This window comes from Cebus imitator, unplaced genomic scaffold (genome assembly GCF_001604975.1).
Source record: "Cebus imitator isolate Cc_AM_T3 unplaced genomic scaffold, Cebus_imitator-1.0 Scaffold401, whole genome shotgun sequence".
NCBI classification, from domain to species: Eukaryota; Metazoa; Chordata; class Mammalia; order Primates; family Cebidae; genus Cebus; species Cebus imitator.
In genome coordinates, this window is record NW_016107716.1 from 1,770,529 (window position 1) to 1,796,090 (window position 25,562).

The 25,562-nt window shown below is 43.2% G+C and overlaps 1 protein-coding gene across 7 annotated transcripts in view; it reads right to left on the reverse strand.

Annotated features, from left to right (window-relative positions):
* The window catches only part of GPM6B (glycoprotein M6B), a 163,089-nt gene that overhangs the window by 13,459 nt on the left and 124,068 nt on the right, over positions 1 to 25,562 (reverse strand). For 4 of the 7 annotated variants that reach the window (XM_017508829.1, XM_017508828.1, XM_017508831.1 and 1 more), the window contains exons 2-3: positions 3,197 to 3,383; positions 999 to 1,155 (exon numbers count right to left, since the gene is read on the reverse strand). In XM_017508829.1, coding sequence (XP_017364318.1) covers positions 999 to 1,155; positions 3,197 to 3,383 — 344 coding nt within the window. Of the gene's footprint in view, positions 1 to 998; positions 1,156 to 3,196; positions 3,384 to 22,167; positions 22,288 to 25,562 lie in introns of all 7 variants that reach the window. The other 3 variants (XM_037731459.1, XM_017508826.1, XM_017508827.1) reach the window with 1 other exon arrangement.

Sequence of the window (25,562 nt, forward strand, 5' to 3'; positions counted from 1 at the left end):
CCGGCTACACAGGATGCTGAGACTGGAGGATCACTTCAGCCTGGGAGGCAGAGGTTGCAGTGAGCTGTGATCATGCCACTGCACTCCAGCCTGGGTGACAGAGCAAGACCCTATCTCAAAAAAATAAAATAAATTCTTGGCCGGGTGCGATGGCTCACGCCTGTAATCCCAGCACTTTGGGAGGCTGAGGTGGGCGGATCATCTGAGGTCAGGAGTTCAAGACCAGCCTAGCCAACATGGTGAAACCCTGTCTCTACTAAAAATACCAAAAATAGCCAGGGTGGTGGTGGGTACCTATAATCCCAGCTACTCAGGAGGCTGAGGCAGGAGAATCACTTAAACCCGGGAGGCAGAGGTTGCAGTGAGTGGTAATCACACCACTGCCCTCCAGCCTTAGAGACAAATTGATACTTTGACTCATAAAAATTCTTAGCTCTTGAGCTGTACAAAAATCAGGCCGAATTTGGCCCACAGTCCATAGTTTGCTAACCCGTCTCAGACTATAAGCTGCTTGAGGAAGGTGCCTGTGTTTGAATCTTTGTACCTCTAGTGGCTAGCAAAGCCCAGCTGGGCCCTCTGTACAGCAGCTGCTGGTAAATACTCACAGAAGGATCGGGATGATTTTCCATAGTCCATGTATGTCTTTATAGCCACGACCCATATTTAAAGACAACCAAAAGGGAGCACTGAGACCACACGAAAGTTATCTCCTTCTAGAGTGAGAACTTGACATCTGAAAAATCTTCAGCACCCTTTTCACCTTTACACTGATGGAAACATTTGATTTATTTCTACCAGCCATAGATTTTAATATATTAGCAATAACATGTTGAAGGTGTTTATAGTCCTAACTCTAAATCGGTAAGGCCAATGTTTGTGTTATAGGCCCACCACATCCACGCCGGGGATCTGGTACCTTTTGCCAAATACAAGGAAATACATCAAGGCATGGCTCTGGTTGTATATCAAACAACAAGTTATCAGAGGTTCACACTCACCATTCCACTGATGCATCGGCCACAGGCGGTTGTTTTAAACTCACCGTGCAGCTCTTTCACTGCACTTGTGGTGTAAAAGCCTTCTGCCAACAGAATGATCCCATACAAGAAGAAAAAGGATGCAATTCCATAGATGACATACTGCATCAGTTGTATCCTACAAAGAAGAAGAGATCCTGAAGTGTTAAATTCACTGCCTGGTAGTGACTGTTTTGGACGCTGGAGAGAGAACATGAGGGGGATGTTCCTGGGAGAGCATCACTCGCCCTACTGATGGCTTTGGTGGACTTGGGGGGCGTCCTGGGCAGGCATCCCTGCCCACGTCCCAGCAACCTGGGCCTTCCTTCCAACGCGGAAATGTCTTCCTTTGATCAGGGCAGCATCTAGTTTGTAATCTTTTATCCTTCCCTGAGTTCTGGGCGGCAAGGGTTAGAATCCTCATTTTGTACATAAGTAAAACATAGGCACTGAAGAGTTAAGCTCTGCATTGGAGGATACACAGTGGCAAAGCCAGCATTTGAACCCTGGTCCAATGGACAACATGTTCTTTCTGCCCTATCAAAATACCTCCCAACCAGGCCTAGTGGTTAATGTCACTCTGATAAAACCCTAAGTAGGCACTCAGGGCTTCTTTAGGGGATAATTTGGGGAGATGTTTTTTGCAGTGTGACTCCCACCACACAAGTAATAGTAGGTCGAGTAAGTTTAAGATACAGAAAGTTAATTCACAATGCAGTTTGTCCCACAAAAGCTAACAAAGATGGATGACATGTCCTCAGCCTTCAGCTGCCCATTGGAATCAGCTGGGGAGCTTTGGAAAATACTGGTACCTGGATTCCACCCCTAGAGATTATGTCTTAACTGGTCTGGGGTAAGGCATGGGGATTTTTTTAAAGCTTCTCAGAAGTTTGAGAGCCACAGATTGGAATCACTACCTAATTAAATCAATACACCTTTTCCAGGTTCATTCTCGGTAAACATTTCTTCTTTGCACAAAGTTGGTACTCAGTGAGTCCCTTGTCCCGTCTCAGCCCTCCTTATACTCTCCCTGACCTGTGTTCATTTCCTTGGAGGTCATTCGTGAACAGATAAGAAAGAAAAAAATTCCCTAAGGACTGAAGAGTCTCCAACACAACTTCATGACTGTTCCATAAAATTTGATTCATGTCTTTTTCAGTCTGGTGAAGAAGTTTCTTATAATCATAAGACACCTAAACACTGCAGAACTTTGGGGTTCAAAGAAAGAAAAAGAAATGCTGAAGGAAATGGAGAAAGGGGAAGACACGTGAAGAAAACAAGCAGATTGCGGCTGAGCTTGCACAGTCACAAGAGTCTATGCATGGGAGTCACTGCAATTCCACTGAGAATGTTTCCAGAATGAAAGGCAGAGATATGCTGCTAAACCCCTGGACCTTCCTCTTTTCTGCAATGGAAGATGCCCTGGGGTCTGCTCTTTTGCTGGAAGAGTTAATGTTAAAATGGTGCTCCTGTAGGCTTAGAGTTGGGGTCAGCCTTCAACAGGGCTCCTACCATTCCAGGGATGGTCACTTCCTGGGAGAAAACTGGAGGCATCTGTTATTTGGGAACAACATGACTCTGTTGAGACAAATGGCAGCATCACCTATCACCCTGTCACAGCCCCCCATGTCCACAGCTACCATGTGTGGAGTGTCCTGTGGGCACACCTTGCCATTCCCAAGTAACATTCCACTCTGTGGCCTAAACGCCTATCACATTCTAGACCCTTTCTTTTTCCTTCTCTCATGAACTTTTTTCTATCTGCATAAAGCGAGCTTTAATTAAAAGCATTCTTTTCTGGCAGGAGAGCACACATCTGAAAAACATCATGAGGTGGTTGCGTCTTACATACTTTCTTTTTGAGACAGAGTATCACTCTGTCACCCAGGCTGGAGTGCAGTGGCACCATCTCGGCTCACCACAACATCCGCCTCCTGGGTTCAAGCGATTCTGCTGCCTCAGCCTCCCAAGTAGCTGGGATTACAGGCACGCGCCACCATGCCTGGCTAATTTTTTTGTGTGTATTTTTAGTAGAGACAGGGTTTCACCATGTTAGCCAGGCTGGTCTAAAACTGACCTCAGGTGATCTGTCTGCCCCAGCCTCCCAAAGTGCTGGGATTACAGGTGTGAGCTATCACGCCTGGCCTTAGATACATTTTTAAAGGGAAGCAGATACTTACACTTCACTCAGCAAGGCATGGTCACTGGCATTGGTGGAGAAGTGTTGCTCAAGAATCGCCACGGTGCCTGCAAGAGCCACATGCCCACAGCCGCAGAACAAGGCCACCCCGGAGAAGCAGAGGATGGTGGCCACCAGGGAGGCATAGGGGACTCCTCCCAGACACTTGATGCAGCATTCAAAGCAGCCTGGACCCAAAGGAGAAAAAATGCAGATGTTATGTGCAATAACGCCTCTGGTCTTCAAGAATACTACATATTCACAGAGAAGGCTCTAATTTTCCGTCTCCCCCATCATGCTCTATGGTTAATACTTGGACATCCCAAGGGCCAGTGTGGTCGTTACCATGGTCTCACAATCTCCAGTGAGGACCCTGAGGCTCCAAGAGGGAATATAACTTAACTTGCTCAGAGCCTGGAAGGGTAGTGAGTGGCTGGGCAGGCAACTGACAAAGAGTTATAAGGCAGCCACAACTCTACAGCTTCCTGATCCACTGAGAGGTGGGGGAGCCCTGCTCAAGTGCCAGTGAGCACTCATTCCACTAACACAGTCAAAAGAGAGGACAGCAGTGAAGCTGCAGCTCTGCGAAGAAAAGCAGCAGTCAGGTCATCTCCAGCCTCACAGTTCTGGGGTTTCAATACATCTGCTGCTGTAGCAACCAATGGCTTTCCCGAAGCCCTTGACCTCCTCGGCAACTGGGAGAATCTGATACAGCAATTAATGCCGTCGCCAGGTTCAAAACAAATAGCAATGTGACTGTTTGGGAAAGGTCACAGGTATTTTGGTCCTAATTCAATGAAGTACAAAGCCACCCAGATCCACTCAAGTGGGTCCATTCAAGTTTCATTCAAGTCGACATCAGAAATTATCTCAAATTTTCAATAAAAATGCTTCTTCTCAGCCTAGTCGGCCCAAGTAATTCATTCACAGTCCTCCTCCTCCCCAGCTTCTACCTGACCCCTTCCCTTCACACACCTTCAGAGTCAGAACCCAGAACTGGTGGGTGATATTTAAGTACTTGGAGGAGAAAAAGGAACAGAAGAAAAAAACAAAACCAAAATGAACATCCATGAAGTGGAATGAAGGGAGAGAGAGCTGTAAGTCACGTTTAATCTTGAAAAGATGAGACTTGTATTCATTTTTAAAATAAACTTTTACTTTAGATGTCCATGAAGACCTGCCCGAGGGGCAGAGCCAGGTGACATTTTCAGTTTGGAGACATTTATGTTTCAGTAAAGGCAGTCCTGGCCTCGGGATAATGTCAGTACCTCTCTTAACCTCCCAACGCTGTTTATATTATACAGACCCTTAAGTAAATGGCTTGTCGGGGAAATTGAACTTTAAACGCATTATGGTGCTTAACAGCAATCAAGAGCAGTTCACTACTTCAGGGCAAGCACATTAAGCCAGCTAAAACCAGAAATTTCCCCAAATGGTCTTCATAGTCGTCATGGAATGACAGCCCAGCATAAAACACCAGAGATGAACGTTTTCATTTTGATGAGCATTCCTTTTAAACTAGCATTTGCTTAAAACTATGGAAAGTGACTATGAAAGTTCATTACTAGATTTCTCTTTAGTTCATTGGAAAATAAAAAAATATCAGGGCTTCAGAAAATAAAAAAAAAATATATCAGGGCTTCGTAAGAAAGCTGTGCTTCCTTTTATTTCAAAAGATTATCAGCTGTTTTTAGGAAGATCGACTTCCCTGAAATGGATTGGGAATACTATATAAGACGGGAACCAAGCACAACATGGTTCAAGTTCACTAGCAAGTCAGTATCTTAAAGAGTTTCAGACACTTGGGGTTTGTGAGCAGAGATGTTAGAGCTCAATCTCATTTTGTTACATGACTTTCTGAGGACTGAGGTGAGAGGAATGCAACTCAAAGTCCAAATTATCTCCAGGTTTGCAAACTAAGAGAAACCAGAATTCTTAGCCTTGGCATATCTCATATGAAGAGAAAACAGACATAGATATTGTGCCGTTCACAACCTCCACACATTCTCGGCCTCTATGATCATGTTAAGAAAAAGATGAGTGTGCCTGCATTTCTGGCTAACAAAGTTGTATCTGGTCCTTAAAGGATTAAGATGTGTGGCCTTGGTACTGTGTGGTTCAATATGGTAGCCACTAACACATGCAGCGATTTACATTTAAATTATTTAAAATTAAATAAAATGAAAAATTCAGGTCCTCAGTTGCACAAACCGTAATTCCTGTGCTCAAAAGCCACATGGACTAGTGGCTACTGTATTGGACAACACAGATATAGGATATTTCACCATCACAGAACACTGCTTTGGAAGACATATTTTCAATTGTCACATAGTTGATTTTCTATAATGTGAGCTGGGTTCTAACTGGGTTTTCTGTTGGATTTCATTAATTCAGTACTTTGTGAAGACCTATTGAGTACCAAGTATACTAATATGAAATAAGATACCTTTCTGGCTTCAAGATAAATCCAATACGGCAGACAGACAACTAACACAATTATAGTCCAGCATGATGGGAGTGAAGATACAGACCCCTACAGTGTGAATGGAAAGAGAGTGAAGAGAAGGGGCGCAGGGAAGGACAGAGGGCAAATAATTCATACAGGAGGGGTTCTTCTACACAAAGACTTGTATGCAGAATACTTAAACAGCTGACGTGGTGACACTGATATATAATCAGATTAAATTGTTCATTAATTCTCTGAAGTTTTTGCGATATATATATATATATATATTTCTTTTTTTTCTTTAACTAACCCCATACCCTTTTTTATCACTTGGAGTTAGAGTTAGGTGTTATGGTGTAGCACACTCGCCCTTTAATGACAGAACTCATCCTTCCAAATCCACAGTTGCCACTTCAGTCTTTCATCCAAATGGTTAGAGCATGCCAAAGAAATATCACAGCTAACGATGAGTTTGTGTCCTTTGTAGGGACATGGATGAACCTGGAAACCATCATTCTCAGCAAACTGACACAAGAGCAGAAAATCAAACACCGCATGTTCTCACTCATAGGTGGGTGTTGAACAATGAGAACACATGGACACAGGGAGGGGAGCATCACACACTGGGGTCTGTTGGGGGGAAATAGGGGAGGGACAGCAGGAGGCGGGGAGTTGGGGAGAGATAGCATGGGGAGAAATGCTAGATATAGGTGATGGGGAGGAAGGCAGCAAATCACACTGCCACGTGTGTACCTATGCAACAATCTTGCATGTTCTTCACACATACCCCCAAACCTAAAATGCAATTTTAAAAAAAAGAAAGAAATATCACAGCTGCTCCCAGGCTCAAAAAGACAAGTGGGGTTAGAAGAATGATGCTGATCAATCCCAAATTCAATACTAGATCAAAGCTGAAGTTTCCCTCCAATTTAAATCTCTCGGAGACTCTGTATACCTCATGCTGTGGATCCACTTTTATAACAGCAGGGAAAACCAGGAACTCGAGAATTTGGGGGATCACTTCAATGAATCATCCTCTCTCAGCAGATGCCAATGCTCTTGCATTTTCAGCAGATGATTTTATTTGTGGCTATAGGAACCTTGACTCCTACAGAACAGAAATCACCATCTTTGTTCCACTGGCACAGATAAAACTCTTATGGACTATGCCTGCCAACATGACTAGAAGCTAGTGACATAAAATATGAGGAAAACTGATAGGACGTAATACAGCTGGATGTAGAGCTTACTCTAGCTTAGTTGACCAGTTATTTTTAGGGTTAAAATTGCATGTGTAGCCAGGCCAGGCGCGGTGGCTCAAGCCTGTAATCCCAGCACTTTGGGAGGCCGAGGCGGGTGGATCACGAGGTCAAGAGATCAAGACCATCCTGGTCAACATGGTGAAACCCCGTCTCTACTAAAAATACAAAAAATTAGCTGGTCATGGTGGTGCGTGCCTGTAATCCCAGCTACTCAGGAGGCTGAGGCAGGAGAATTGCTTGAACCCAGGAGGCGGAGGTTGCGGTGAGCCAAGATTGCGCCATTGCACTCCAGCCTGGGTAACATGAGTGAAACTCTGTCTCAACAACAACAAAAAAAAAAAAAAAAAAAAAAAAAAAAAAAAAAAAAAAAAAAAAAAAAAAAAATTGCATGTGTAGTAGATACCTGACCATCTAAAAATGGATCACTCCACACTGTACCTTCCATGTTAGTACAGAAGCTACCTCTAGCCACAGTGTGGCAATATATCTTTGAACATTGGGCAATTTAGTCACATATCACATACACATCCTAGAGGAACCAAAACTGCTGTAAAAAGTTAGTAAGGAAAAGCTAAATGTGTTTATTTAGGAGCTAGAGGATACAGGTAATAGAGGAGCTAGACCACTTAGGGCTTTCCAGGCTGCCTTAAGAATTCTGGACTTCATCTTCAAAATCATGGGAAGCCATGAAGCTTTTTTTTTTTTTTTTTTTTTTTTTTTTTTTTTATGTGGTCTTGCTCTGTCACCTAGGTTGGAGCGCAGTGGCACAATCACTGCTCACTGCAGCCTTGAACTCTCTGGCTAAGTGATCCTCCCACCTGAGGCTCCCAAATAGCTGGGACCACAGGCCCATGCCACTGCACCCAGCTAATTTATTTAAAAAATTTTTGGTAGTGATAGGGTCTCCTTATGTTTACCAGGCTATTCTCAAATTCTTGGGATCAAGTGATCCTCTTGCCTCAGCCTCCCAAAGTGTTCCGATTACAGGTGTGAGCCACTATGCCTGGTCTGCCAGGGAACATTTTTAAGCATGGGGAACAGATTGGGGTTGTGAAAGGTCACTCTGGCTGATGTGGAGAAATATGTGGATCTGTAGCTGAGAAGAGATGAACTTGGATGCTGGCAGCTTCTACTAGGCAACAAGGAAAACTATCAGAGGCCAAGAACAGATAGTGAGTGGACCATTTGTCAGTTCCATGTGCTTTGCAAAGTGTATTCCTTGGACCAGCAGTATGAGCTTCAGCAGGGAGGAACTTGTGAGAAATGAAGAATGTTGGGCATGACCCCAGACCAGCTGAGTCAGAATCTGCATTTTGGCAAGCCCTCCGGGGTGATTTGTGTGCACATGAAAATTTGAGAAGCCCATTTCTAGTCAAGAGTGGCATCTTCCCAGTCTCAGGTATGGCATCCTGAGTCTGTCTGAAGCTGCTGCTTTCATGTTCAATGGTGTGTGGTGTTTTCTCGCAAAGACGTGGCCCACTGGGTTTGGCCATAACCCTCTAGCCACTTGTGAATCAAACGGCAAGTTCCAAGGACTACAGTGAAGAAAAACAAAATGTTCCAAGTTGTTCAGCTGTCTTGAAAAGAGTGCAACTAGAGTGCATTTTTCTGAGCCAAGCAAGTACTATTAACCTTGGAAATTTTCATGCTTTAGTGTCATGCCATAGGCGGGGGCTGAGAAGACAGGAATATAGTCACCTGAGAAAGCAGATTTCTAAATGCACACGCTCCTACCCCCTGCAGTGCTGGGAGTGCCTGTGCACACAAAGGAAGTGGATCTGGGATTCAGGACGTCCTCAGTAGTCACAGGCAAGCTGATGTTTTTAAATACAGGGGTGGTGCCAAGTACCAGCAGAACGCCATGCTGTTAAAAGTTCATGCTGGCTAAGGAAGATCAGTGCTTTTCTTGGATGCTCCTGTAAATCCACAGACTGAATTTTCCCAAGCTTCAAACCAGCAATGACAGCGTTGGATAACGTGAACCAGAAAAAGCAAGAAAAGTGTTTTTTTGATGACTGATGTATTCATGTAAAAAAATAAAAATCAAAAATCAATGCCAGGCCTTTTTTTTTTTTTTTTTTAAGACAAAGTCTTGCTCTGTTGCCCAGGCTAGAGTGAGTGGTGTGATCGTTCACTGAAGCATCAACTCCCTGGGTTCAAGTGATTCTCATGCCTCAGCCTTCCTAGTAGCTGGGACTATAGGCACATGCCATCACACCCGGCTAATTTTTTGTATTTTTAGTATAGATGGGGTCTTGCCATGCTGGCCAGGCTAGAATGCCAGGCTTTCTAGTACATTTTACTAGTAATTCTCAATACCTCTCACCACACGCTAAATGTTTCTGTAGGGCTAATTTCCTAGGCCTTCATTTAGCTGGTCTCTGAATAAAAACAATTTTAGGTTTTGATTCCCATGAAGATTATAGTGGGCATTAACCTAAGACAGTTTAAATATAAGCCATGTAGTACAGAGAAAAAAATACACATCAATGCCTTTAACTCTCAAAGGCTATTTTGTCTCCAGCATCCCTAGAACCTTTTGTGTAGAACAACAGAATAAAATACCTTTTGTCCTCAGGCTTGTGGATGGCCGTTGCCATGGCTCTGAGTTCATAATGGCCAAGTGATTTGCCCAAGTTGTCTGTGATCTTGGCTGCAGATTTAATGCTGGCTCAGACGGAGGGCTGGCAGGAACAAGGGCTCAGATTCTTCCCCAGGGAATGAATGTCTCACACTCACACACACTCACACACACACACACACACACACACACACACCCTCCCTAACACACCCCCACCATCACCACCACACACAAACACACCCTCTTACCCCTCTTCATGGGGCCTTCTCCTTGCTATATTACTGATTCCTAATGAGCCACAAAACTAAAAAGAAAAGGGGCAGGAACCAAGCTTCACAACTTTCAAGCAACCAGCAATGGGAAAATGGAGGGGGATGGGGGTGGAGAATCCTGCCTCAGAGAGGCAGCAGTGAATGTCAGTGGACAGAAGCTTCCGTGATTCAGAGCTGGCCAAGCATTTCTCAACAGGGGGTGACTGTGCCCCTCAGGGGACACTTGGCAGTATCTGGAGATATTTTGGTTGTCAAAGCTGGGGGAGAGGGTGCTTCTGGCATCTACTGAGTAGAGATCAGGGATGGCGTTCAACACCCACAGTGCACAGAATATGCTCTTATAACAAAGAATTATCCAGCTCCGAATGTCTACAGTGCCAATGTGCAGATTCTCTGAGGTAGCATAAAAAACATCTATATCATTTAGACCAATGGTTCCTAATCCAGGCAGTTTTGCCACCCAGGGACATTTAGTGGTGTCTGAAGACAGTTTTGGTTATTACAACTGAGGGTGGGACACTATTGGCATCTAGTGTGTAGAGGCCAGGGATGCTGCTAAACCTCCTATAATACACAGGGCAGCCCCCACCCCCAAATAAAGAATGATCATACCCAAAACGCCAATAGTGCTATAAACCGAACATTAAATTCTAGGCTGAGCATGGTGGCTCATCCCTGTAATCCCAGTTTTGGGAGGCCAAGGTGTGCAGATCACATGGTTAGGAGATTGTAACCATCCTGGCCCAACACAGTGAAACTCTGTCTCTACTAAAAATACAAAAATTAGCTGGGTGTGGTGGCATGTGCCTGTAATCCCAACTAGGGAGGCTGAGGCAGGAGAATCGCTTGAACCAGGGAGTTGGAGGTTGTAGTGAGCCGAGATTGCACCACTGTGCTCCAGCCTGGTGACAGAGTGAGACCCTTTCTCAAAAGGAAAAAAAAATTTCTAAGGCCCCCCAAATCATCTGAATAGATTCCCACTCTCTGCCAAGGGCATTCCAAAGTTAACCTGAAAAAACTAGTTCAAGCCATGATGGGGGGGGGGATTAAAACATACCTCAGTATACCCTCTTCCTTTTTGGAATTCAGGAAAAGCCAACCAGCAGTAACATCAACATAGACCTTAAATCTGATAAGAAACATTTACAATCTATTATCTCTGAAGCCTGCTATCTGGAGGCTTCATCTGCAAGATAAAACTTTGGTTTCCACAACCACTTATCATCATAACCCAGACATTCCTTTCTACTGATTCCAGGTCTTTAGATAATTTTTACATCTTCCTATAACCTGCAAGCCACCTGCCGACCCCCTTTGAGTTGTCCCACCTTTCCAGATTGAACCAATGTATATCTCACAGGTATTGATTGATGTCTCATGTCTCCCTAAAAGGTATAAAAGCAAGCTGTGCCCTGGCCACCTTACGCACATGTTATCAGGATCTCCTGAGGCTGTTTTACAGACCCATTCTTAACCTTGGTAAAATTAACTTTCTAAATTGAGACCTATCTCAGATACTTTTGGGTTCACAGGGCCATGGGTGAGAAACTCTGCTCTAAGGTTACAATATATATTTCTGGTCTCAGACATTTGGTGACACTGCCAAATTCTAAAATCTTAAAAAGAAATGCTTAAAAGAAAATTAACTTTCTTAGAAAACATTATAGAGCAGAGGTTCTCCATTTTTCCTGCACATTGGAATAATCTGGGGAGCATCTGAAAATCCTGAGGCCCTGGCTTCACCCTAGACCAATTACATCTGAATTTCTCAGAGATGGGACTCAGGAATTAGAGGGCTGGGGTTTGTTTTTTTGATGCTCCCCTGGTGATTTCAATGAGCACTCAAGTGTTAAACAGCACAGGTCAGCAAACTGTGGCCCACCAGCTAAATCTGGCTCTCCTCATGGCCTGCAAACTCAGAATGATTTTGACATGATTCTAAGTGATTACTTTTTTAACCACTTAGAATATATTTTTAAAAATATTTTGTAACACATGAAAGGTACACAAAATTCAAATTTCTGTGTCTATAAATAAAGTTGTATTGGCACACAGCCACACTCATTCATTTACATATAGTCTACAGGTACTTTCAAGCTACAAAGGCAGGGTTGAGTTGCCACAGGTATTTATCATGTGGCCCTTTACAGGACAGTTTTGCAGAACTCTTTTAAAGAGCAGTGGTTCTCTCTTTTTTTTTTTTTTTTTTTCTCTCCCAGATAGAATCTCACTCTGTTGCCCAGGCTTGAGTGCAGCAGTGCAATCTCAGCTCTCTGCAACCTCTGCCTCCTGGGCTCAAGCCATCCTCCTGCCTCAGCCTCCTGAATAGCTGGGACTACAGGCAAACTTTAACCTGCATATAAATCTCCTGGGGACCTCATTAAAATGCAGATTCCATTCAGGCAGGTCTGGAAAGGACCTTAAGCTCCCAAACAATTCTATCCTCCCTGCCCTCCAGTCTCACTCTGAGCCAGGAGCTGGCTCTCAAAGATGGTCTGTGCAGCCCTGGGAGACCTCAAGATCCTTGTGGGAGGACTGTGAAGCCAAAACTCTTTCGATAATAGCACCAAGATATTATTTACTTTTTTTTCACTGCTTGACATTTGCACAGTAAAACTGCTGATGCCTGAGCACGAATTGGGCAGTGGCCCACAGTGTACTTAGCAGGAATACATTCCTTACCACCACACACTTGCAAGAAAAGAAATTAAAAATCTAGTTTCATTTCAAAATGACCTTGATCCAATAAAAAAAAGTATTAATTTGATTAAACCTCAACTCCCGAGTACGTGTCTTTTGAACAGTTTGTGTGATAAAATGAGAGGATGCAGAGAGCCGTTCTGCTGCAAACTAGCGTGTGATGGTGGGCTGAAGGAAACATTCTTGTGTAATTGAGTTATGAGCCGAACTTGCACCTTTCTGGGGGCGAACAACACTCCCTTTCTTGAAAGAATGCCCGATGAGCTACAGTTTTTCAGATTTAAGTATTTGGCAGAAACTTTCTCAAAAATGAACCAAGTGAGCAGCTTGTCACTTCAAAGAAAACAACTGATAGTATCTGTTGCCAATCACTTTTGAAAAACTTGTACCTGCCATAGTGAGACCAACAGCTTCCTAATACTTACCAGACTTCTTGATGAAATTGGTGGCGATATTCACAGATGCAACTTTTTAAATATGGTTTAAGGAAATGTGTCAATATCTAGAAGATCTGCACAACTCAGAGAATCAATATTTTCCAAACAGCAAAGGGAAAATAATTACTGAATATAAGAGCCAATCAAAGTGTAAGATCAAGCAATGAATTTCAGTGAAACAGAGTACAAAAAGATTATCCATATGGTTTCAGACTCCACATTACAAGTCATCTTTAAGAAACCACTACCTGGTGAATTTTGGCGTTGCATCAAGAAAGAATTTCTTAATTAACTGCAAAGGCCATTAAAATACTCCTCCATTCTCCAACCACATACCTGTGAGAAACTGAGTTTTCTTCATATACTTCAACCAAAGCGAGACACCCCAAGATGCCTCTGAATGAATGCAGAGGCAGATGTAAGAATCCAGCTGTCTAATATTAAGCCAGATATTAAAGAGATTTGCAAAAATGTAAACCAGTCCTATTCCTCACACTAAAATATTATTTTCTTTTGGAAAACAATATCTTTCCTAAACATTAGGAAAGATAAATAGACATATAATCGGTTTACTATTAAATGACTAAGTTTATTATTAAGTAATAAACGCCTCAGCTCTAATTTCTTTTTTCTTTCTTAAGATGAAGTCTCACACTCTGTCATCCAGGCTGGAGTGCTGTGGGACAACCTCAGCACAGTGCAACCTCCGCCTCCCAGGTTCAAGTGATTCTCCTGCCTCAGCCTCCCGAGTAGCTAGGATTACAGCACATGCCACCATGCCTGCCTAATTTTTTTGTATTTTCAATAGAGATGGGGTTTCACCATGTTGGCCAGGCTGGTTTTGAACTCTTGACTTCAGGTGATCTGCCCACCTTGGCCTCCCAAAGTGCTGGGATTACAGGCATGAGCCACCGCGCCTGGCCCTCAATTCTAACTTCTAATATAGAAAATATTTATAGGCACAACCAAGAAGAACAAAGGCTTTTTTTGGGGTCTTCAACTGTTTCTAAGCACATAAAGGGACCTAACACCCAAAAAGTTCTGTGAACTACTAGTATAGTGCATTAAAAAGATATGAAGTCAGTTGACAGGGGCTTCCTGTCCAAGAGCAAAGTGTAAAATCAAATATAGGTTGCTTCTCAGTTCTCTCTTGACTTTCATGCAGTCCTAGACATAAAAGTTCAACTACACAATGATAAGAATGTGGAAACTATTTCTAATGATAGAAAGGAAATCACGTGAGTTTTGGCAGGTCCTTTTATTAGAAGCTTGTCCTAAAATCCATTTAATAAGGGATTTTCATTTTTCTGAAAACACTATGAAAGTCTTAAAATAACGACCTCTTAAAATAGATGAGCCTGTACATTTGCAAGGCAGTACCAGCAGAAGATAAGCAAGTCAATAAAAGCAATGATACGCTTACATGGCTGGGAATAAACACATCCAACAAAGTTACTTGTTATTCTCTTCCTTTGCCTTTTGTGGGAACCGGCTTTGGTTTTTCCCAAAGGCTCTTAGCCTGGTGAAGTGAGACAGCAAGGCATCAAGGAGATCAATGGAGAGTAGGGGAAGCTAGCTGTAAGTCCAGATGACACAGATTTTAAGAGCACAGCGATCTGGAGGCTACTCCAGACATTTGAGAATTATTTAATATCTACAATTTTGAGCTTTAGCAGCAATCAGTTTTCTTAACCATCTGGGCAACAGTGTCTCTACTTTCCTGGATTCCGTTCCATTCAATGAATGTCTGTCCAGTCCCTGCCATGTGCAAGTCACTGTGGTGGGGGCTGCAGGTGTGCTCTCCTGGCTTTGATCCTTGTGGGCGGGGTGAGCAGGAGGTAAGACACACAGATGCAAAAGGTGTCACTAAAGTAGAATAGAGTGCTGACACAGGGACATGGGAGAGTGAGGTAGAGACAGGCATCCCTGGTTATTGTGGGTTGCCAAGGGAAAGGTTTATGGATGGCAGGAGGTTAACAGGTTAATCCTTTTTGAGGAACAGAAGGATTCCATGAAAAGCACAAGGGAAGGAGAGCAGGACCAATGTGGTATGGGAGATGCAGGGAGAGATGAGGGTAATGATGGGGAGAAGTCAGGAAGGCAGGTCCCCCCACTGCCTGGCCCAGGGAAGACATCCAAGCCAGCCTGAAGCCTCTGTGCTTCACTTTGTGGCAACGGGGAGAGAGGGAAGGTTTGTGAGCAGGCGAGAGATGTGATTTGGGATGTGCTTTTAAGAGATGAATCTGGCACTGGTGTGTGGGCTGGACTGGAGTGGGCGCAAGCTAAACTCTTTGGTGGTAGGTGGCGGCAGAATGGGTTTTCTGAGGTTTATTCATGGGGGCAGGGCATCTTCAGTAAAAGCAGGAAGAATAAAAATTGGACAAAGCTCTGAAGCTATTAAGCAATTAACATCATGCAACATTTTCTAGGAAAGGGTGAAAAAGGGTGAGAGAATTTACGTAAACAAATCTTTACAAAGGCCATTCTAGAAAATGCAAACTATTCCACAGAGAAGGAGAGCAGACAAGTGGTTGCTTGGGGAGAAGGGGAGCATAGGAAGGTTGGAAAGAGTGGGGAGTGGCGGCCATATCACCATCCTGCTCGCGGTGCTGCTCTCACGAGCACATGTATATGTCAAGGCTTGTCAGACACTTTAAAGGGATGCAGCATATGCATGTCAATTACACCACAACAAGGTGTTCTCAAAAGACCTCTTGGTGAAGTTCGATTTCTACAAAACACACTAGTAGTTTAAAAAGGTTGCAAACCCCTTAGAGAAACTAAGGATTGGTGGTGAAAGGCAAGAGCCACATAAACCTGGGTGATGGGAACCCTCCAGGCAGCAACGCAGAGCAGAGGCATCCTCTGGACTGAGGGTGAGGACTCACCTGAACCTCTGGGCTGAGGGACAGGGAGGCCTTAGGGCCTTTACTAGACAACCAGAGGGCAGGAGACTACAGTGAGGGGAAAGGAAGAGAAAGGGCACTGAGGAAGACAAACCTGTTCCTCTAACCAGAATAACACACTTGTATGCCCTGCATATATTTCTATATGCATAGGGTATTTATAGCACATGCTATATGCAAACACACACATGTATGGTATATGTTGCATAAACAAATATATGCAGGTTTAAATGTATTGGTTTATGCATTGTGTGCCTCTTAAAAGAATGAATTTCTCTTTAGGAAACACTGATACACAGACTGTATATAATATTCTAGACTTACCGAGGCAATCAATCACTGCAACAAGCTTAACATCTGGCTCAAAGCTACTCCATGGGCTTCTACCTGCTTTACTTAGAACCAAGTTCCTGACTCAATGCATAGGGGTTAGTCGAGGGGTTCTCAACTCTTGGTACTACTGGCATGGGACATTCTCTGTTGGGGGAGAGGCTGTCCTGTGCACTGCAGGATGCTTAGCAGCATCCCTTACCTCTAGCACTAGATGCCTGAAAGTCATCCCCAGAAAGGCAGAAACTCCCCTGGATTGAGAAACACTGGTCTACTACAGTGGTTCTCAACCTTGGCTGCACAGGGGATCACCTGGCAGGGAAGCTTTCAAGAACACTGATGCCTAGGCCCCACCCCCAAGATTCTGAATGACTTGGTTTGGATATGGCTTCGGGATTTTAAAAGATACACCCTCCCTTCAAGGGTTCTACTGTGAAGCTCAGGCTGAGAACTTCTTATTCAAGGAAATCATCTCACAAAGTTAACCCTATTTACATGCAGATAATTCTAGGAACCTCAATTAGCCTATCTAGTCTTTTTTTTTTTTTTTTTTAGATGGGGTCTTGTTTTGTTTTTTACTTTTGAGTGCAGTGGTGTATTCTCTGCTCACTGCAACCTTCACCTCCTGGGTTCAAGTGATTCTCCTATCTCAGCCTCCTGAGTAGCTGGGACTATAGGCACCCATCACTCCACCTGGCTAATTTTTGTATTTTTTTTTTTTTTAGTAGAGATGGGGTTTCACCATGTTGGCCAGGCTGGTCTCAAACTCCTAACCATGAGTAGCCAATCTAATCTTAATTTACTTAACATACCTACTGAGCTCCTATGCAACTCTTGGAGTACAAGGTCTTGACCAGCCTGCCCCAGGAATTGAGCCATGCACACAATGGACACTAAAATTAGACAATTTCATTTAGAGTCACACATCATGACTGCTAAGAATAAAGTGATCATCATTCAATGCTATGAACGAGTGCTTTCTTGGTCCCAGGTCCCGAGCCAGGCCAAAGTAGCGAGGAAGGCATGAAGACATCTGCTCACAGACAGCTTAGAGTCCAGTGCCTCAGGAAGGCCATCAAACACCTGACAGGTACTCATTTAACCCAGTAATACATTCTCTGAGAGGCAAGGCTTTGGGAAAGTGAAGAGGTTATGATCATTAAGGAGACAGAGGATGCATTTGCACTGTGAAATGCTTATACATCTTGTGGCAAGCAAGGTGTATAAATGTTTATACACCCTGAGACACCTGCAATGATCCTCATGAACCTACGTTCATGGCCTTGTGTAATTCCCGCCACTGAGTGTGGGCTGGACCTACTGACTCACTTCTTAGGACTAGAATATGGCAAAAATGATGGGATATCACTTCTATGATTAGGTTTCAAAAGACTGACTTCTGTCCAGTTAGCATTGTCTCTCTGGCTGGCACACTGTCTTACCCATTCACTTGCTTTCTCTCCTAGGAAGTCATCTGCTATGTCATGAAGTACCTAGGAGAGCCCACACATGGTAAAAAATCAAGGGAGGTTTTAGGCCAACAGCTTGTGAGGAACTGAGGCCTTCAGTCCAACAGGCCTCAAGGAACCAAGTCCTGCCAATAGCCACGTGAATGAGCTTGGAAGTAGATCCTTCCCCAGTTAGGCCTTCAGATGAGACTCCAGTTTCATTAGAGTTTCTGAGATGACTAAGCTGAACACAGACTCCTGATCTATGGAAGCAGAGATAATACACATTTTTGTTTCTAGTCACTGTGTTTTAGAGGAATTTCTTATGCAACAATTGATAACTAACACACAGCCTCAGCTCTGATGTCTACAGCTTTACAATAGAATGTTTTTGCACTGGCTCTTATACATGAAGATATAGTGGCAATAGGAAAACATTGCTTCAAGAGGAATTTACTGCAAATTCAATAGTACTATCTGCTAAGGATGTGGAGATTTGACTTTGAGCATCTTGATTGTATATACACACACAGGTTGAAGATATACATACAAAGGTTTAACTGAAATGATACTTTACCAAGTATGTTATAATGAGGGGTTATGGCCCTCTATGTATATAGCAGCGGTGGTCAAACTTTACTGTGCATTAGAATTGCCTGGGGGTGCTTCTTAAATGGGCCAAATTTCTGGGACCCATCGCAAAGAGGGTAGGTGGGGACTAAGAATCTACTTTTTCTTTTTAAGAAATCGTGTCTTGCTGTGTTGCCCAGGCTGAACTTGAACTTCTGGGCTCAAGTGATCCTCCTGTCTTAGCCTCCCAAACAGCTGGGACTACAGATGTGTGCCGCCATGCCTATATAAAATCTGGATTTTTAACCAGCATTCTTAGTGATTCTGATTCAGGGTATTGGAACCTCATACTTTGAAAAAAATAATTAAAAAAATTATCCCCAATACTACATTTAGTAAACCACAAATGCCTTTTCCATACACAGAAAATAAAACTTGCTAAAGTAGACTGACTAGAACACTGGATGAAAGTAGCTCACAACATCCACTTAATGGGACTTGGTATATTATGGGAACACTCGGAAGGACGTGAAAGAGGCCAGAGGGGCTGAGCTTCCAGAAAGAGCCAAGAAATTCTCTGAATAAGGGCTGACCCTTAGTTGACAGTGTGTGAACAGCCAATTCCTGTTCCTCACTGAGAGCAAGGATTCTGGGGCCTCGAGGGCAGAGGATGAGAGATGTTTGAGGGACAAGATTTTAAGAAACTGAGTGCCAAGCAGATTTAGCATGAACTACCTGCTTCACCGCTTGCCTGCATCTCAGACCAGCACCTCAGGCCAGGCACCCAGGGCGGCATCACAGGCGGGAGCCCTTGCAGCCATACATCCTTTCATCTCCTAAAGAAAAGATGTTGACACTACCTGCCCAAAAAAGCTGAAAACTGAACAGGAAAAAGAAACAGAAAAGGAAAGAATAACGATCCAAGCCCTATAGATGGAATTCTACTGGGAAATGGTAGCAAGAAGAAGAAAACCATGAAAAGAACCCTGGAACCACCGTGACCTTTCCAATGGGGAATAAGGAAGTTCCTGGAGAAACGCAGTCTCCACTACAGAAACTGCCTAAGTGGGAGAGGCATTTTCTTTTGGCAAAAATTTCCTGGTCATCCTGTATCAAAACCTCTTTTTCCCTATGGAAAGAGGCTGACAACTCTGCCAAAAAAAAAAAAAAAAAAGCCATATGGAATTCCCTATTTTTTTCCTCACAACATCTGGTCAGCATTGGGGATCTGAGTAAAGAATGGCAACGGCACTGATTCAGGGGCCAACAAAATCTGTAAGTGTCTGGGAAGGTGATGGCATGGCTGGAGTGGGTCCTCCCTTTGCTCTGTGGCCTGTGCTGTACGCTTTTACACTATCACACATAAGGTCTCTGCAGATGGCTCCAAACACAAACAGTCCCTGTGGAGGCATCAATGCACACAAAAAGTTAAAATTATGTGTAGGTGGAGATCGTTTCAGGATCCGGGAAGATAAGTCTTTAAATCAAGTTCAGTCATTTTGTTTCTCCCCTTCAGGCAAGAACCTGCTAGTTCATGGAATTCTCATTTGAAGTAGTTATCACCAGCAACCTGATGCTATTAGACTTCCACAATCTTTCATCATATCATTCTGGAATTCCAAAAACTTGAAAAGTAACAGGATGTTTTTCCCCTAACTCATCTGGCAGCAAAATCTGTTTTGATCTCATCTTCCGTAGTGCCAAAATCTCACCTGAATGGACAAGGAGTTGTTTACAGTCTTGGGCTGTCCAGAAAGATGAATGAGTTAGATTTGCGGAGACACTTGGTGGTGATATCACGCACTACATCATCTATGCACTACATTATCTTTTGGAAACCCAAACTCTTTGGAATTCTGAAAGAAATCAGTTTCAGAAAAAAGAAAATAAAGCCTCGTATTTTTCTTCTCAGCTGCCACTGCTGCTAAGAGTGCCCAAATTCTGGTGTCTCACTGTAGGATCAGAAGCACACAAATCTAATTGCAATGCTTTTACAGGGAACTGCTCACCAAGTGGAGAGGCCTCTTCAAGAGCAATTGAGAGAGGTTTGTCTTATTCCCGCCAGTAAGATATTGGTGTTAACTCTTTACCATAGAGTTCAATGAACTAAAATACAGGAACGAATTAAGTATTTTTCTGAGTTTCCAAGTGGCCTGATGTCATCTAACATTCTTAACATAAAGATTCTTAAAGACTCTTAAGATGAAGAGGGACTTCTCCCTCAAGAAGTAGTTTCTGATAACTTGGGGGCTTCTTAACATGTTAAAATATACCCCTTCCCCGTTAACTGCCCTTGAATTAGGCACATCTCATGGCTTGTGTGCGTGTGTGTGTGTGTGTGTGTGTGTACAGGGGGTGGGGGGCTTTTTTTAAAAAGCAGCTTTGAGATACAATTTATATTCCATAAAATTTACCTGTTTTAAGTGTACAATTCAGTGATTTTGATTAAATGTACAGAGTTGTGGCACCATCACCACAATCTGATTTTGGAACATTTTAATCACACTAAAAATTATCCCTTATGCCACCTGTAGTTGCTCCCCAATCCTCCCTTCTCCCAGCCTCTGGCAATCACTCATCTATATCTTATCTCACCAATTCTGTAAATTTAACATAAACGGAGTGACAGAACATTTGTTCTCTTGTGCCTGGCTTCTTTAACTTAGCATGAAGTTTTTGAGGTTCATCCATGTTGTAGCATGCATCAATCTTTCATTCCTTTTTATTGCTGAATAGTATCCGTTGTATAGACATATCATGTCTAATGACATTTTTAATCAAGATTCCAGAACCCTCCATATTCTTTATAGCATCTATGAGAATGGACGCCTGATGTCAACTCACGCTCACCCTATCTAGCCAGCACTGCACAGGCACACACAGAACCAGCACCTGACAGCCATAGGACAGATGAAGGAATGTATAACCCAAGACAGAACTAAATCCAAAGTCAGATTTCATTTTAATTAACCTGACACCACAATTAAGATTTTAAAAGAAAAAGAAAAAGTTTTATTAATCATGGATTTTATGACTTTGTAATTCAACAGGTAACTTACATTGTACCTTGGGATTGCCCTTTCTGTAGCTGTACATGGTATGCTTACTCCTGAAAAGGTTAGCAAGCATTTGGGTGAAATGATGTTATGGACTGATGCAAAATCACGTCAATACTTTAAGCCTGTTACTATGTTTATCCAACCTATCACCAGCCCCTTATGTCCGCATTTTACATAGTTTGAACTACGGTTGTACATTGGCAAATCACTGAATTTTAGCTAACTGAGCTGGGCATTACAACCTGTGTTAGCTTTGGGAATGCTGGGAGGCTGGATGTTCATACTGCTTCATGTTCTGCCCCTTCTAGGTCCCCAAATCAGCTGTTGCGCACCTCACCCAGATTCAGCACCTAGTGGTTCTGAATAGCCAATGTTCCTCACAAGCAAGGAAAATGGAAACCAGACCCACTGAACCTACCTGATGGGAATTGGGTACAAGGTTATCTGATCCTACTTTCACAGCTATGATTTCTCTTTCTCAAAGGCAATGACTGATGTGAGAACAGGGTGGTACAGAGCAGCAGGGCTGGGAAGACATTTGGGGACGCTCATGGTACTCTCAGAGCCAAGGCTCCTTGAAGGCCCTGGCCCAGTTCTTGGCCACATAGGGGATGTGGGTGGCCCCCCTCCCCCATTATTGGTTCAGGCATTGGAAATTTCATGGTTAACCAAAGGCATATCTCACTGTACATTGGTCCCTTTGAGAAGAAGAGGTGATTGAAGGTGAGGAAAGAGGGAAGAGGGAGAAGAAAGTGGAGAAAGATGGGGTGGAATGGAGAGGGACAGAGAAAAAGAAAGATGATTAAAAAATGTTTATAGGGCCAATTCCACCCATGCCCATGTGAACAAATTAATGCACCAAGCAAAACATAAAATATCACCAAGCTGCAAGAACCATTACAAATAATATTAAAGATAACAGTTGACTTGCTATTAGAATTCACCCCAAGGCTGTATTTACCTGGACTGCTCAAGGGGCTAGCCCTGTCCCCCAGGGTTGGCACAGGATGGTACTGGTGGTTCTTTGAGCCTGGGTACATCCAGTGGTACCTGCCAATTTCCATTTCAGCTCTGCTGTTCACTGCCAATTTCAGGTGGCAAAGAGTCAGTGTCTCTATCTCCAGCAAAGATTCTATATTAGCATTTTTATTTATTCTTTTACCATAGAAAGGAAATGGGGAGTTTCAAAAATATGCTATTGAAATGCAACCCTTCAGTACCAGCATGATCCATTGAAAATGTCCTCCGTTTCTAAAGTGAAGTTTACATAAATCACAAAAATGATCTTTTCTTTATTTTCTCCATCTTCCCCCCCCCCATATCCCACCTCTTAAAATGCTCATTTGGGGAAGATACTATTTATTGTGAAAATTTGGCTTCTCACAATATTTTTCTGTTTCCTTTTCAGATAAACAGAGCACCATAATTATTGCCAGCTGCACTAGCAAAGGTGAACACAGACTCCCTCTCTGTAAGGGTACCCAGTTCCAGTCCAGAAAACCTGGCAAACAACCCAATGGTCTGCTGAATCTTGAATGAAACGCTTGTCCTCCTATTGACGTCTGCAGTATTTTCTGTCACTTGATCTTAAACTTCGTACGTCAGAGTCTAGAATGTTCTGGATTAAATCCTGTTCCAACTATCTCCCATGTGTTATACAGAAAGGGCTATTGGCCTTGGGCTTGAACCATTGCCTAATTACACACACATGGTGACAGCTGGCACTCCCTAAGGACTCAAGTCTCTATCTGGTAACATGAGACATTATTTCCCACTTCTTAGTAGACTGCAAAGAAAAATACCTACCAATTTGCCCAGCACAGAGTAGGCTTCTTGTAAATGTTGGTTGAATTAAAATCTCGAAATCTCAGACAGCATGAGGTCACTATGGACAGTTTATCTCCGAGAATCCCGTAAAACCTAATAAAGGGTTACATCATCTGGGGTACCATAAATATTTAAGGATTAAAAAAATGATTGTGCCATTAAAGTGGGTAATGATTCCATCAGAAGATCAGATCACAGTGCTCCATCTGGCAGCTCAGGTCTCTGAGGAGAAGGACCTGGTAAAGCCACAGCGTGAGGCAAACAAAACCTCGCAAAGCCTTTATAAAATCCCAACTCCACTCTCCACAATCTCTGAAAACTTGTAAGGTATTTCAGGTTTGGAATCAGAGATATACTTTTCTAGGGTGTTTTAGAAAAAATCTTTTTGACTTCAAGGTAAGGTACAGATAACTTGTTCAAAACTGTGGAGGGGGTGCAGAAAAGATGCTGGGATAAGATCAGAAATGCACAATGAAACTATTCTTGCTACTGCTATTTTTGTTGTCAATAATGATGATGACAGCTACAATTTATGGAGTGCTTACGATGTACTAGTCACTGCACTTAGCACGTGGTACCTATTACATCTGTCACAGCCACCCTCCGAAATAGGTACTATTAATATTCCATCTTTACAAGGGAACAATCTGAGGGCAAGGAGAAGGTAATGATCACTTGCCCAAAATCTTTCAGCCAGGAGGTAGAGAAGCTTGAATGTAAGCCTTAGCAATTTCACTCAAGAGAGCACACTTTGGAAACCACTATGTCCTACTGTGCCCTCCGTGTGTGTTTCAATTTTCTACTCTTTTCCTGAGGCAACAGTTAGCCCAACAAGAGTTTTTCTGAGGGGCATTTGCAGTTGAGTTGTGCTTCTGTGTCTCCTAAAGAAACAGTCCAGGTCCTAAGCTACTGATGTTATCTCAGCCTTCTTAAAATTTATTAACTCTCAGCCTTCCTTAGATTGAGATTTTTGTGGGCTGGGTGCAGTGGCTCATGCCTGTAATCCTAGTTCTTTGGAAGGCCAAGGCAGGTAAATCATTTGAGGTCAGGAGTTCAAAACCAGCCTGGCCAACATGGTGAATGCCTGCCTCCACTAAAAATACAAAAAAATTGGCCAGGTGTGGCGGCTCACGTCTGTAATCCCAGCACTTTGGAAGGCCAAAGAAGCAGGATCACCTGAGGTGAGGAGTTTGATACCAGCCTGGCCAACATGGTGAAACCCCGTCTCTACTAAAAATACAAAAATTAGCTGGGCGTGGTGGCATGTACCTGCAGTACCAGCTACTTGGGAGGCTGAGGCAGAAGAATCGATTGAATCCATGAGGTGGAGGTTGCAGTGAGTCGAGATCGTGTCACTGCACTCCAGGCCTGGGCAAAAAAAAAAAAAAAAAGGAAACTCTGTCTCAAAAAAACAAAAAGAGGCACATGCCTGTAGTCCCAGCTACTCTGGAGTCTGAGGCAGGAGAATCATTTGAACCTGGGAGGTGGAGGCTGTAGTGAGCTGAGATCGTGCCACTGCACTCCAGCCTGGATGACAGGGTGAGACTCTGTCTCAAAAAAAAAAAAAAAAAAAAAAAAGATTTAGATTTTTTTTGCTTTACTGTTTGGGAGATTCTCTCTCAGGCACAGGTGGCGCCACATTCTCTGAAGGCAAGAAAACCTAGTGGGGCTGACAGAAAGAACCAGAAGGTCAAGGCACTTCATGGTGTGATCTGATTTCCTCTTGGTAAAGGGGCTGTGAGCCCTCCACATAGACCCCCAAGCAAGAGGATTCTAAGTAGCTCTATCACTTTTGATCTGGAAACTTTTATCGTCCTTTACAAAAATTCATCTCTATATACTTAGCACACAGTAGGTGCCCAATAAATGTTGGCTGAATATTTGGTTGAAAGGAAGAGAGCACCCTGGGACCCTGTGGACCCAGAAATGGACCTTTAGATCCCCCACCATGCTGACTTTTACCAAGCCAGGCCATGCAATTCAGGACCTCTCTGCAGAAGATTTATCCATGCTCTGTGCTCATCTCTTCGCATGGATGGGGGAAGTCTCCAGACATTCAGGCAAGCAAGAGCAGGCTGTTAGGCAATGACAAAGAAAAACCAAGGACTACCCAATGTTAACGTGTTTTCTGAGAAAAACATGACAGCCATGCCTAAGACCCTTAATTGAGCATTAAAATAAATGAATAGATCCAGAAGATACACAGATGGGACAGGCAACTGGATGGATGTGTTCTACTTCTGGAGAGCCTTTTTACAACAGTAAATCTTTAGATACAAAAGAAAAAAAAACCACTTCCATATTTTTGAGCCAAATTTAAAGAAAGGCATTAAATATAGAGTTACTTACGAAATTTCAAAAAACACAGTGTACATTTTAATCCCAAGGACATGATCCCAACACCTAAAAGGCAGCCACAGGATTCCAAGAGGATGCCTCGGCTCAAAACGTCTTTTAAAATGTCCAGTTGACAAAAAGGAAAAAAAAGATTTAGATTTTTGCTATACTCTTCGGGAGATTCTCTCTCAG